The sequence below is a fragment of the Daldinia caldariorum genome (genome assembly GCF_022478825.1).
Source record: "Daldinia caldariorum strain CBS 122874 unplaced genomic scaffold F4812scaffold_2, whole genome shotgun sequence".
Lineage (NCBI taxonomy): Eukaryota > Fungi > Ascomycota > Sordariomycetes > Xylariales > Hypoxylaceae > Daldinia > Daldinia caldariorum.
The window spans coordinates 789,432-802,840 of record NW_025953038.1 but is presented as its reverse complement, the minus strand read 5'-3'; the positions used below and the strand labels follow the sequence as shown (position 1 = coordinate 802,840).

General features: G+C 47.5%; 5 protein-coding genes across 5 annotated transcripts; 1 reads left to right on the top strand and 4 right to left on the bottom strand.

The window, feature by feature from the left end:
- Positions 1-495: 495 nt before the first annotated feature.
- Positions 496-1,375, bottom strand: F4812DRAFT_170798 (uncharacterized protein). Its single transcript, XM_047929936.1, has one exon. The coding sequence runs from the start codon at positions 1,061-1,063 to the stop codon at positions 740-742; it is 324 nt and encodes a 107-aa protein (XP_047793541.1). The 5' UTR covers positions 1,064-1,375; the 3' UTR covers positions 496-739.
- F4812DRAFT_170803 (uncharacterized protein) lies at positions 1,376-5,353 on the bottom strand. Its single transcript, XM_047929938.1, has 3 exons — positions 4,792-5,353; positions 3,305-4,740; positions 1,376-3,225 (listed from the first exon to the last, which is right to left on the bottom strand). Exons 1-3 carry the CDS (start codon positions 5,217-5,219, stop codon positions 1,688-1,690), a joined length of 3,402 nt encoding a protein of 1,133 aa, XP_047793540.1. The 5' UTR covers positions 5,220-5,353; the 3' UTR covers positions 1,376-1,687.
- Positions 5,354-8,221, bottom strand: F4812DRAFT_170802 (Six-hairpin glycosidase-like protein). Its single transcript, XM_047929937.1, has 7 exons — positions 7,756-8,221; positions 6,913-7,704; positions 6,861-6,866; positions 6,744-6,778; positions 5,907-6,666; positions 5,525-5,837; positions 5,354-5,416 (listed from the first exon to the last, which is right to left on the bottom strand). Exons 1-6 carry the CDS (start codon positions 8,021-8,023, stop codon positions 5,596-5,598), a joined length of 2,103 nt encoding a protein of 700 aa, XP_047793539.1. The 5' UTR covers positions 8,024-8,221; the 3' UTR covers positions 5,354-5,416; positions 5,525-5,595.
- An 883-nt stretch (positions 8,222-9,104) lies between these two features.
- On the top strand, positions 9,105-10,454 carry F4812DRAFT_170656 (putative maintenance of ploidy protein mob1). Its single transcript, XM_047929935.1, has 3 exons — positions 9,105-9,140; positions 9,264-9,348; positions 9,443-10,454. The coding sequence occupies exons 2-3, from the start codon at positions 9,326-9,328 to the stop codon at positions 10,074-10,076; spliced, it is 657 nt and encodes a 218-aa protein (XP_047793538.1). The 5' UTR covers positions 9,105-9,140; positions 9,264-9,325; the 3' UTR covers positions 10,077-10,454.
- Positions 10,455-10,582: 128 nt separating this feature from the next.
- On the bottom strand, positions 10,583-12,773 carry F4812DRAFT_413209 (mitochondrial carrier domain-containing protein). Its single transcript, XM_047932769.1, has 5 exons — positions 11,877-12,773; positions 11,568-11,786; positions 11,319-11,504; positions 11,108-11,260; positions 10,583-11,047 (listed from the first exon to the last, which is right to left on the bottom strand). Exons 1-5 carry the CDS (start codon positions 12,145-12,147, stop codon positions 10,833-10,835), a joined length of 1,044 nt encoding a protein of 347 aa, XP_047793537.1. The 5' UTR covers positions 12,148-12,773; the 3' UTR covers positions 10,583-10,832.
- Between the last annotated feature and the right edge of the window lie 636 nt (positions 12,774-13,409).

Here is a 13,409-nt window from a genome sequence, read left to right as displayed (position 1 = left end):
ACTCGGTGATGCTGTTCAACGAGAGCTCGCAGATCAAGGACCAGCTGACCGAGATCCGGAGCACCATGGGCGTGCTCGGCATGCACGTCCGGTGGCTCATGAACTTCCGGCTGCAGGAGAGGGGTCGGGCCGGGACGTCCGCTCCGGCCATGTCGGGCCCCCTTTCGGGGGGTAACCACGAGAACATCATCGACGATAACATATCCCGCCGCATGATTGTTAACTTGCGAGAACATCCGCCTCGGTTATAGGCGAACATTTTTTTTGGTTCTCATCTGAGCATTTGATATACGATAAGTAAACATTAAGGCGTTGCTCTATTTCTGCGGGATGATTATGGGGCTGTGTGTGTTTCCCGTTTAAGCATGAAATAATGATATTTGGGACTTTACGGCGTTGATGGTGATGCAGCAATAATGGAATGGAATTCGTTATGTATGATCAATTCTAAATTGCTGGGGCTTGCGCAAATTGTACGAAGAACAGAACGTGCTATCAAAAGGACAATCATACGTCTGTCTGTCTTATCATCCCGCTTCCTTCAAGTTCCCATCTACCCATGATGTCCGCACCAGCATTGCTCTTCTATCGGGGCATCATAACAACAGATATGTTGTTGGCGAATCCAAGCATCACGACGACGGCGCTTACCATCTCTTATGGGGAACTCGTTTTCCCTCTGTAACGTCTTCCGCTTCTCCAGAGACCACAAAAAAAAATTAGCACTATTAGTACCTAGTTATCCCCAGGGAAAGCGAAGAGGTCTCACGCCTAGTACAAGACTCCTTATCAGAAGGAAGCCGACGATCAGGGGTCCGAAGGTAGCAGCAACGAAGAGCAGGAGCGCAGCGATGTCGTAGAGACACAAGCCGAGCGAAACAGCGACGTTGAGCAGGCGGGACAGGAGCGACTGGGATCCGACGAGGAGGATGTCGGAGATGGCGCGAGAGAGGGATATTACGACGGCCCCGGAGATGCGAAGAATGGCCTTGACGAGCTCGGTGCATACTATGGTGGCGAATAACAGGGCCAGTGTGGCGGGGATGAGGATCGGGGAAGACATGCTGTCGGCGTCGAAAGAGTGTTAGAGAGGGGAGGGTTTGTCCTCGTTGCTTTTGGACTCCGGTGGTTGGTTAACTCTCGCCTTGAACTGTGGTGTAGTACCTTGATTAGGGGGGAAAGGCGAGTAAATAAATGTATTGGATTTGGTATGTAGTATGAAGACACGTATGATTATTATTATTCGTTATCTTCGAAATTTCTCCGTACTCAACAGCTCCGACATCTTGCTTCATTGAATTAGACTTACTTCATCTAGCAGTGAGTGAATCATCATTGATGCAAGGTATCTCAAGACAACAACCAAACGCCCCCTTTTAGCAAACATGACGGATAGTAAATTGGTAGGGTACTACATATCGACCCAACGAGGTGACATCCATTTTCAACGTGTGTATGATCTAGTATCGGTACCAGATCCGCTTGTTTGCAATTATTTACAGTGATTCAAGTGATTCATGATGCGCGAATCGCCCCAGACCTCCAGGTCTCGCAATTGAATCCTCAGCAAGAGAAACACAAAACGCGATAGGGATAGCAGGCGGGTACCTACCTAAGTAGATATCTTCTATTTGCCGCCCATCATCAATGGCGCTATAATCATAGAGAAGCCTATCGGGGAAAATCATCACAATCTACCCACCGGTACCAATTCCCAATCTGCCCTCCAGTGAAGATCATGTGCGGGCTTATCTAAAACTGGCCAATTTAGCTTGCCACAAACCGATGCGACATATTCAGGGTGATCTTCGTCGAATAGAGGCCGAAGAAGCGGTCCAAATCGGGTCTGCAGCTCTCGGCGGTGATGCTCTTGGGTGAGAGCACCTAATTCCAGGATATAGTCTATAACCTGTTGCAAGACATGGGCTTGATCTGGGAACCAAATCGAGACCAATGCTCTTAAGTTGATGGTATGGCCGTGATTCTCGATTATTTCCACAGTTAGTGGGGATGCCACAAGTATGTATTGCTCTGCTGTCGCTAATCGTGTTGTTTCAACTTCGTTTCCAGGCGGTAGTGCCGGGCTTTCCGACTTGAAGTATACCTTCACATAAGACAGACGTTGATCAATGCTTTTCTTATATATAGTCTTGCTCGTCACGAGAGCAAATCTTGGGTTCGCACCATAATAGAGCATCAATGCGATGATAGCCAAACTTACCCTCCTTCCACAGCCCGTGATACAACAGACCGCAAGTAGCTCATGAAACTCAGGCCCCGACGTAGTTCCTAACTTAGAGTCGGGAGAAGCGTCTCGGTGGAAGAGAGTCTGAAGTATTCTAAAGGTATCGGGCGTTAAGCTTTTTTTCGAAAGGTTGTTCTGTCCAAAACTAAACAAGCACGAGGAAACACATAAGGCTTTCAACTTAGAGTCGGGATTTTCTTCCAAGGGGAAACTCTCGAAGGCTTCAAGTATTGTGCAAAAGATGAATACGAGATCTCCCGGAGCGCAACTAATGATTCTCGGCGCGAGAAGGTTGAATCGGATTGCGCACTCACGCGTCTCTAAGCTTATCACCGTGCGGTGGATCCTACTTAGCAATTGACTAAACTCTGAAAAAGCCCAGTGTCGGCCAAGGTCGATCTGCTGGCGGATAAGCCACAGAATATCGTTTCTGAAAGTAGGGTGGTAAGGGTAACGAGAGAATTCGTCCATGAACCAGTTCCAGAGAGGATACCTTTCAGTAAAAGAGACTTTAGGAGAATAATAGGAGGTAGGGAGACGGATAAGCTTCAGCTGGCCCAGGTATGTCTGGCAAAGTGCATCGAAAGGGTCGAATCTCGGTAATTCGATGTCGACTATCCGCTTAAAATATTGGCTTTCTAGGAATTCCGTGATTGACCTATGTATAAAGCGAACGGAGCCCCCTAACATGTTCGGATACGTAGTGTGAGCGTAAGGTTCGCGTAGCTCAAGAAGCCCTTTACACAAGCCATATATCCGTCTTTCGGCTCTTTTTAGTCTCTCTTTGCGTTCCGATGTCGTGGCCGGCCTGACCGGCCAGTCTATCGCAAAGTTCTGGTCCTCCAAATACTCTTCTAGTAACGAATATTGTATTAGGCAAACGTGTTTTTTGTGCCTAATGGTAAATTGAGCCAGCGAGAGCATGCTATAAGCCAGTCTTCGGTTGTTTTTTGGGATAGAATCTAAGAGTTGCTGGAGCACTATAATGAGACGGTCAATATGTGTCACGACGGTAATGATTAGGAAAATCATGTTTCGTAGAGTATATTAGGTACTCACTAGGCTCAAGGTCAGTTGGAAGAGCTTCAACAATCCTTATCAGGTCTTGTATCCGGTCGCCATTGGCAATTCCATTTTCTATATGTCGAAGCACAAGCGACACCCATAGAAAGACGCCGTCTGATCCTTCTACAATATTGTTTATCAAGTTGGTGGTCTCATACGCACTCCGCGAATCGTCATCGCCATCATTGCTCGTCAGAACACCAAAATCCATCTCGCGGAGCCGACCCCCAACGAATCGTTGAATATCAAACCATGTGAGCTCGTGAAGTCGAATCCTAGGGTAGTCCTTGAAAATATCTTGAAACAGCGGCCATTCTCGGCTTGAAATGCAGAGCTTTACATTTTGGATTCGATGAGTCCATTTGAGTAATTGCCGGGCTAAATCTGCATGATGCCCCTCAAACTCGTCAAGCCCATCTAAGAAAAGAACGAATTTATACTGGTCATAAGTCTGGCTTTCTATAAGCCTTTCAAAGGCCGATCGAGATTCAAGGTGTTCAATGTGGAGGCTTTCTCTTTGCATTGATGTTTCCCACTGCTCTGGGAACACAAACTGGATAAGTTCAGGGCATTCTGATAGGAGGCAATGCAACAACCCCTGAATCAGACCGTTGATATTTTTCTGCAGATTATATCCTGGTTTCCAAAAAAAGAATTTACCAAGGACAAGCCTCTTTCCGTTTGCCCAGTTTCCCAGATGATCCTGTGTTTTGCGATGTTGAACAAGGTATTTCATGAGGGTTGATTTCCCAGAACCTGGCTTGTCTAAGATATGAAATACTCCTGTGCCGTCCTTGAGCCAAGTGGTAAAAGTATCCCGAGCTTTAGCCATGACCTGCCATGTTGATCCAGGTATTTCTTCCGCCCTAGATATCGCAAGTGACGAATGCGGTAAATTTGGCAGGTATCTGTGTGTAATTTCCATGGATATTTCACTTTCTGCTATGGACACCGCGTTGTGTATGTCCCAAACAAAACTTGAATCATCACTTGATTCCTCTCCCGTACTTGGTTCCACTTCTAGAGATGACTGGGACTTCAGAATCGAATTAGTATCGTAATCTACAGAGTTGCGGATGTCGTCGCCTGTAAATTCCCAATCGATAGAATCATCGGTTCCTGGTCTATCATCGACACTATCTTCAAAGATCCAGTCAAATGTCTTCGCATGGGCTTTTTCGATATCTTCAAATCTTTCGTTCATTGATTGGAATCGTAGTGCGTCCAGAACTCGAGACTGGCGCACTTTGGAGATGGCCTCGTCACTCAGCTGGACCAAGGACCGAATTTGATTCAACGCGGCGGTAGTAAGGAAAGAGACATTGCCACCTTGCCGCAGAGATTCGACGTTTCTTGCAAGAGACTGCAACTCATTATTACTAGCTTGGCCGCATTTGTTTACTTGGATAAGTTTTCTTTGTAAATCAGCACTATGTTATATCAGTCAGAAATGTTCATAACGTTTATCAAAAGCTTCTTACTTCATGGAGCTTAGGAGCTCTAAGCCTAGCTGCTGTTTACATCGATCTAACCTCTTTTCCAATTCGGATTTCTGGTCGCTCTTCCACCAGTTGCGCGCAGCAGCTTTGAGCGCATGTCTCTTGGACCTCGGGTTATTAGTCTTCAGTTTGTCGAGCAACGTTGCGAGTTCCACCGACACGCCTTCGCATTCTATAGCAACGCCGCGAAGACGGCTGTTCTGCTGCGAAGAAGAGCCTACGGACCCGGCCCCTTTCAACTCGTCAGTGAGTTGTCGGAGACGCTGCGTCATAGAAGACAAGTATTCATTATCTACGCTGGTGCCTGACTTCGACTTGTATATGTTCTTGGCCGTGGAAATCAATCCGATCCCAAAATCTACGAAAGTGATGATGTTGCCTGCAAGCCCAATTGCCGCAAATGGATCCATGATGCCAACTATCGCAGAGTAATGGATGAGAGAAGAAATGATTGCTATTGAAGGCTCTGCCTAAACTGGAATGGAAAGTCAGGTTGAGACCGAGAGCCTGAACATTTCCGGGGTTATCAAGCACAGCCTTGGAGCCTGCCTTGGAGCCTGCTTCGCGGTCACATGTCCTATGCATAGATTTGCATAGATATGCAGTCCTACCATAATCAGCCACTATTTCATAAAAGCTAAGTCTTGATTTTCGTAGTGTTACACACGATCGCTTTTGGATGTTGATATAATAAGAAGGCACACTAGGTACATACCTGTTTTAATACGTGTAGGTACGTGGTGTGTAACTACCTACCTTCGTTGTGCACGCCTCTTTCGCTAACAGTCATAGTCCGGGCACAAAACCTTCAGCTTGAACATCCCAACCCTCAGGAAAGTGTGCCCGAGGCTCACCGTCCCACCCCCCCGCCATCATAGCCATAGCCAACAGGAACGAACTCGATCCCGGGAAATAGGGGGTCGGCACCCGCGATGATCCAACAGGATATCCCGCATCGTCGAATTTGAAAAGGGGGTGGAGGAGATAGGCCACTGCTTGGTCGACATCCCCGAGGCGCAGCGAGTTCACTGCGGCGAGATAAGTAAGTCCAGATCAGGGGCTTAGCTTAGCTTAGGTAGGTATGTAGGACAACTTACTAGCGAGCATCGGAAAGTCCCAGCCCCAGCAGTCTTTCAAGTCCCAGAGGTCTCGGATCTTATCTGCCGTGTTTTTGACGACCGTCATGTTGAGCGGCGGTCCGCTAGTCGGCGGGGGAAGAAGACCGAAGATCCCCGACATTGCCGGGTGATCTTGGACGGTGGTGCCGCTCCACATGTTAGGGATGCCTTCGTACACGGCAAATGCGCCGTCCGCGGTAGGTAACGGTGGTAGACCATTCCGTATATCAACCCATTTCTGAGGAACCGTTTGGTTCTGCCTCTCTTTCCACCTGATGGCTACATCCAAGCCGAACCGCCAGTAAGCCAGCTCGAACGTAGGGTTGATCGTCGCGTTGGGATTAGTATTCTCTGATACCGGATACATAGGCGGTCCTAGATCGTAGACGGCAGTTGACTCGTTGAAGAAGGCATACGACGCCATGAAGTCGGCGGTAGAAGTAAGGATCTTATCCCAGGACTTGAGTGTCGTCTCGTTAGGGAAAGACCTGTACTCGATCTCGGCGAAGTACATTGGGTGAGGCTGCTGCCAGATAAGCAGCGAGTTGATTTCTCCAGGGGCTGATCGTCCGGTAGGGTCGGTCATCTTACCCCAGCGAGCACCCTGGTAGTGTTGATATTTCGCTCGCTCGATCGACGATGCTAAGTATTCTGAATACGTTTTTGGAACGCTACGCCACAATAATGGAAATTGATTCCAGCGGGCGAATGGGAGTAGGTGCCATAGCATCATCTCAAGCTTTTCGAAGTGTTAACCCTGGACGTATCGAACCTAGGCTGCTATCCACATAGCCTACAATGGCTCACAAGACTTACATGAAACTTACCATACCATCCAGTATTTACCAGGCCTAGAGCCGTCAATATGAAAGTGATATAGCTTGCCTTAGAGTAGACATGAACACATATAATAGCTAATTAGGATTCGCTTACCAGATTCTATTTAAACGTCAGCTACAGCAATGATCAGGTTTGGGCCACTTACCCTGTGGTGGATATGAGGAAGCCGAGTTGACGGCCGTAAGATATTGAGATAGTATCGTTCTCCGCTGTAACTCTGTAGCATTAGGAGACTCGACCCCGGTTAAATCAACAAAAGCACCAGAGTTCCAGAAAGATTCCCACCACGCTCTAGATGCGGACGTAACGTCGCTGAAAGACGGGGTATGCGTACTCAGGGCCGGTGAAAAGCTCACCGATACCTCGATCCTCTTGGTTTCCTTTGTTGGCCGTAATACGTAACGGTGAGTCCCCTCAATCGGTCCTGATATTTCAGCAGCGGGACTCCACGCAATCGAGACGTAGTACGCAGTGTCATCAATATCATGCCGGATAATTGCCGCATTTTGTCCGCGCTGTAGCGTGGTGGTGTGCTTGTCGGTAGCATTAAAGACACCAACAAAAGGGGCCTCATATCTGTTCCGTATCGGGAAAGGAAAATCAAAGAATAGACCTAGAGACTCGGTAGAGAAGTGTTCCGACTCTATGGAGATACTAACCGTGTCTGAATTCGTATCTGCCCATGTCTCAACCCTGACGGGAGTCTTCTTGTAGGTGAAAGAAGATGAGATTTTGCCCGTCCAAAGGTCAAGTATCTGAGACTTGTCTTCCAGTAGTTCCTCAGTAACATCATCTCGATCGAACCAGAACCCAATTATCCCCAAGTTAATACGTTGGGGGTTTTGGATTAACCAGTTAGATATTTCGCTTTGTGCTGGGTTGGGCTGGTTATAATTGATTAGTTGACCGTGGGTATACCAGTCCATGCCCGTGAAGTCTTGGCGATGTTAGATCTAGGTTAATACTTCGAAGTTCACCTGGGACTTACCATCTATCGAGGTTTGGCCGCTGGTAGTTGGAAGACTGAAATTATGCCAACCCCAAGTAGACATCGTGGCGAAGGGGTTGAAGGTCTGAAGACCGGTGACGTCTGCTCCAAACGCGAAGTTGCCGTTTCCAACTTGCAACGGAGTGATACTAGAGCTAGCATTGCGACGAGGATTAAACGATTGAACTACTTTACGCCTGTCAATCTCGCAAGTAGCTGGAATACCCTGGAGGGCTACCAGCAAGACTGTAAAGATTTGCCTTAACATCGTTGGAATGCACGACGAGAACAATATCTATGTAGACTAATCGATGATCATAGATTATCATAGGGAGATGAATGTATATATATACCTACCTACCTAAGGTATATATATACATCAAAATATGCTCACCGTGCTATCCTGTCGCTCATAAGCATAGTACACAAATAGCATTATACCGAGGCTTAACCAAGAGTTCTACTATAACCGTTGGTGGAGACTCAAATTTCCCGGATTGCGTCTAAAACCTGGAGAAGCATGAGGGATTCCCATTTGCGGAGTCTAGCTTAACTACTAGTTCTCACGGTCTTTTCGGGGAGTTGATAGGCCGATTAGTTACAGGCTGTCGTATTCGTGAATGAGAAAACGGATGGGGAAGTGTTAAGAAGATTTTGACCTATACTATTTGGGGGACGATGTTGCAATATTACAATAGGGGGTTGAAAGTCTCGGTATTAATGGAAAAGCAAGTAACGTAAAAAGAGGAAATTCAAACAATGAAGGGACGTAGGAGACACATGTTTTTTTTTTTTTTTTATTCTTTTCCATGTCGAAAGGCATAACCCGAAGAAATTATGAGAAGTTACTTGCTGCAATTGCAACGGAATTTAAGCTTAAAAGATGAAGTCAGAAGAGGAAAGGAAGCAAATACCCGGGAAGGCGGACAGCGGCAGGGGGAACCCCTGCGTCAGATCAATGTGGAGTTTGGACAAGCTGATGGAAGTTCCCGCCGGCAATTCCTTGGTCCGTGCGCGACATAGCAACGAAGCACCTGCAAAACATGCCCTATTCGATTTAGTTACCAATACAACATATTAATCATACAAATACAATACAATCAATACAATCAATACAATCAATACAATCAATACAATCAATACAATCAATACAATCAATACACACTAATTCGCCGTGAAATATATCATCCCCGTCGTCGGACACAAAGTGAACGAATACTTGTTACGAACCGCGACACACACACAAATTAGGTACATACATACATTTACCCAACATCATCAAGATCTGCCGGCGCCCTTTCTTATCACAACTCGCAAATCATCGCGTTACGCCGAAGCACCTGGAGGAACTCTGCGCTTGTAAAACTACTACTACAACTACAGAGGTAAAGTAAAACCAACCACCTACCCCCCTTTGCATTTGTTTACCAGGTCTCTCCCCTCTCGTATCAGAAAAACAAAAACAAAACAAAACAAGCCCTGCTAACATAAGATGCGTAATGGCGCAGTCAATAGAACGACCAAGCCCGAACTCCTCCCTCCCCCCCCCCTGCGAAATATCGGGGTCAAGATGACTTCCTTCGTCACCACCGTGTAAGCCACGCCTTTATGTACCTACCTTACATATATATAATATATATATACCACCGTTCTGTTCCCGCTGACCAGAAGGGACCCATGAATACAGAAACCAGCGCGCGCGCAACCAATTCCGCGCCCGCGGCGGCAAGGGCGGCAACACGAGCTACCAGCTGCGGCAATACGCGGAAGCGACGCTGGGCGGCGGCAGCCTGCGCAAAGTGGTCAAGCTGCCCGAGGGCGAGGACGAGAACGAGTGGCTGGCGGTGAACATGGTGGACTTCTACAACCAGGTGAACCTGCTGTACGGCGCCATCACCGAGTTCTGCTCGCCGCAGTCGTGCCCCGAGATGAAGGCGACCGACGAGTTCGAGTACCTGTGGCAGGACGGCGAGACCTACAAGCGGCCGACCAAGATGGCCGCGCCCGACTACATCGAGCAGCTGATGTCGTGGGTGCAGGCGTCCATCGACAACGAGTCCGTGCTGCCCTCCCGCATCGGCGTGCCCTTCCCCAAGTCCTTCCCCTCCCTGGTCCGCCAGATCTTCAAGCGCATGTACCGCGTCTACGCCCACATCTACTGCCACCACTACCCCGTCATCCGCGAGCTCGGCCTCGAGCCCCACCTCAACACCTCCTTCAAGCAGTACGTCCTCTTCATCGACGAGCACAACCTCGCCACCGGCAAGGACTTCTGGGGCCCCCTCGGCGACCTCGTCGAGAGCATGCTGCGTAGTGATTGATTGATCGATCGATCGAATCAATTAATTAGGTAGATACCTACCTAACCTACCTGACCTACCTAAATCAGGGGTTGATCCGGAGGTTGAGAATAAGAACAAGAAAGAGAAGGAGAAGAAGAAGAGGCGTTTCTAGGAGGTAATGACTTGATGTGTAGATGGCTTCGGTGATGAATTGGCCTGCGCGAAAGTAGAATTCAGGGATGTCTGCATCTTTTCTTTTCTTTTCTCTTTTTCTTTCTGAAGGCTTGGCGTTTAGGGGGGAAGCATCATCAGACTACCACGTTGTTTTGCAAAGGATAGAGATCAAGGGTAATTTGCTGCTTGCAGCGCAGGTTGTGCGATACCATCACATGGAATGACTTTTACCAACTCGGTCGTCGCACTTGTACACTATTGGCTGGAAGGCCGTACCGGAGTTACGCGTGGCAGGGATGGATACGATCGGAGGATCATTTCATTTTGATTCTCTCGTGGCATGGATAAAGTGCATTTTATTGATTTACACATGCTAAAATTGTCCTGTGTGCCTGTTGTGTGCCACCTTGGCAGTAGTGTGTGCTATTCCAGTAATAGACCCCAGGATTTGTTGTGAGATTTGCCCGCGAAATATGTTACCTAGCTGTCCCCCCCTTTCCGGTTGACATGCTCATCCAGGGCGTGAAGTGTGTCAAATAGCACTTACCAACGCCATATCAACTATGTTTTTATCGTACCTGAAGATCGTACAATAGCCGATTAACCCACAGCCACGAATACTTAGTCAACATCCTTCATGGCGTTGATTCGCTTTTTGAAAAATTCAAACGCTGAAAAGAACACAGCGTTGACAGCCGCGGACCGGCCCATAGATACACCAAGTCCGCGATACATATCGCGCCTGAAAAACTGGATCTTCGGGATGGGTACTTTTTGACCTTTAGAGTACATTAACGCATTTCTCTGGTAGATGCTCTTAACGGAATCGATGGGATCTAGAAATATGTCAGCTTGCATTTTATACATACAACTGAGGTCAAGCAAGGGGTACGGACAGATCAAAGCCCACGATACTATGCCGCAGAGAGCCCCGGCAACAAGCACGGCAATTGGATTCTTATGAGCATCCTTTCCGCTGAATGTTGTTAACAGCTGTTTGCTGCTTTCATATGTGGCAAAATAGATTCCCGTTCCAAGGGTATCTCTCACTGCACCTGTGATTAGCAACTGCGGAAACGATTTGGTTTCTCGTGGAGGCCATCTTACGCAAGTGCAGATTTAGTCCGGTATACATTCCACTAAAGCCTCTATGCTTGACTATATTCGCAAGAGTTTTAAAAGTTCCTTTGTTATGATAACTGAGGGCGATAGCTTGTCGCTGCGGATCTGCATTCTTCTGCTTCGCCATGAGAACGGACACTTGGGCGCTGAGTTTAGTTAACTCGAAAGGACCTGGATTTGTGTCGGTCAGTTTTAGTTCGAGTCGCGCCTCTAGAGGTTATCGGATCATCTCACATGCAATAAAAGTAATGCCAGAGCCAGCTGTGGCCCCAGCAGCCCCGAAGCAAGCAATAGTACCTAGATTCGGGTATGCGCCATTCTTATTGACATGTTCGAGTGGACAGAAGCCGAGGTGCTTCTTCATCCAGTCGGAATAAACGTATTTGGAGCGTTGGTAGATGGAGAAAGAAATAGTTCGTACAAGAGTAACACTGGCTAAGGGAGCAGTTACACCTACACATTGTAGCGTGGCGTTAGCTGTATCGTCGTCGGCTCAAGGAGCACCACAAGCTTCGTGATGCGTCCAGCTTCTAGTCAACATACCTCGAAAGAAACCTCGAATCCCCTCCGACTTGTACGTAACGCGTATACAATCCACCGCACCTGCATAAGGGTAGGTCTGCATACGGGTTTTTACACTATCGAGAGGGAAAGCAGTGACGGTAGACATAACACTAGCAGTGCTCGCAGCCGTCTCGGTTCGATAACGTTTTATCCACCTCCGGGATTTCTCACTTCCACCGCTGAGCTGAAACATGGTCCGAGTCGGGATCGTGGAGCTGGTGACATCTTGGAACTTAGAGTCAGCTGGCATGGCTTACTTATTTAGCAGCAGAAGCTGTATTGCGGGGGAAGCTTCAGACAATGGCCTCGTAATGAGGACCAGAGTCATCGGCGTGGTCGCGATACAATAGCGTCTCCTGCTAACAAGAAATATGCCATCAAGATCCCGAACTACGAGGACTCGATGGTTTTTTTTTTTTACCTGGGGATGCGGGGTCGAAAGGAGTCGATCGCAGTGGGAAAGAAAAAGAGAAGAAGAAGAGGAAGAGGAAGAAGAGATTGTATGATTTTAAAGTTGCGGTCGGTCAGTCTAAAAGACAAATGTTAAAAGTAAAGTAGAAGTAATTGGTTGTTGTATTGTAATTTCATCTACGCACAACACGACGACAATGCGTATAGAGGTAGAGCTGATTGCCGTCTACGTACTGCAAACGGGCCAATTGAGCTTGAGGGAGCTAAGATTTGTCCAAAGTCAGCTTTTCTGCGGGGTTTGCGCAAGCACACAGAAGATGACATTGGACCCCGGAAGTTTACGTAGGTAGTTGTAGATTGTGTGGTTGGAATTGAGAAGCAGGGCGGGAACAAGAAGTTTGATATGGAGGCTGTCGGGGCGGCATGGGTCCTTTTTGGGAGGGAGGGGGATAGGGCCTTGGGGACGGTACTTAGGGGGGTAAGGGGGGGTTACTATGTACCTCTTTCCATTGACAACTCTATTATGGCATATGCATCATGGTGCAGGTTATGATGAGGGACAACTACGGAGGATATGTGGGTACATAGCTGGGATATTAAAACAAGCTAGTCCAATAAGAGAACATCTTAAAAAAGGAGGGGAAGGGAAATCGACTGAGGATGGACAGTGGTTTGAATGGAAGTCATCAGTTTAGAAGAATACTTCCTTGTGCTGCTTGTGGACTATTAATGCTGTCTACGTAATCTGACAATGTAAAGTGCTGGGGCTACCTAACCTAGGAGGTGATATTGCTACATGCACAAATAAATGTGCATATATAATATTGTATTGTATAATACAACCAGCCCATATATAGTGTAGCTACCTCCTATCCACAACCTTGTAAATGTGTGTGTAAATGTGTAACATGCACCGCCCAATCGTATCACTCTTCTTCATGTGCGCAACCCCTTTGTCTTGACCGTACGAATTCAGTTGATCGGTCACTATGACCCTGACTGCCTTTTACCCCAACACGCTTCTTTCTCTTGCTAGGTCGCCATTTTATGCAAGTCCGAAATAGCTGATAGATGGTTGGTCGACGAATCGGGAAGGTTGGG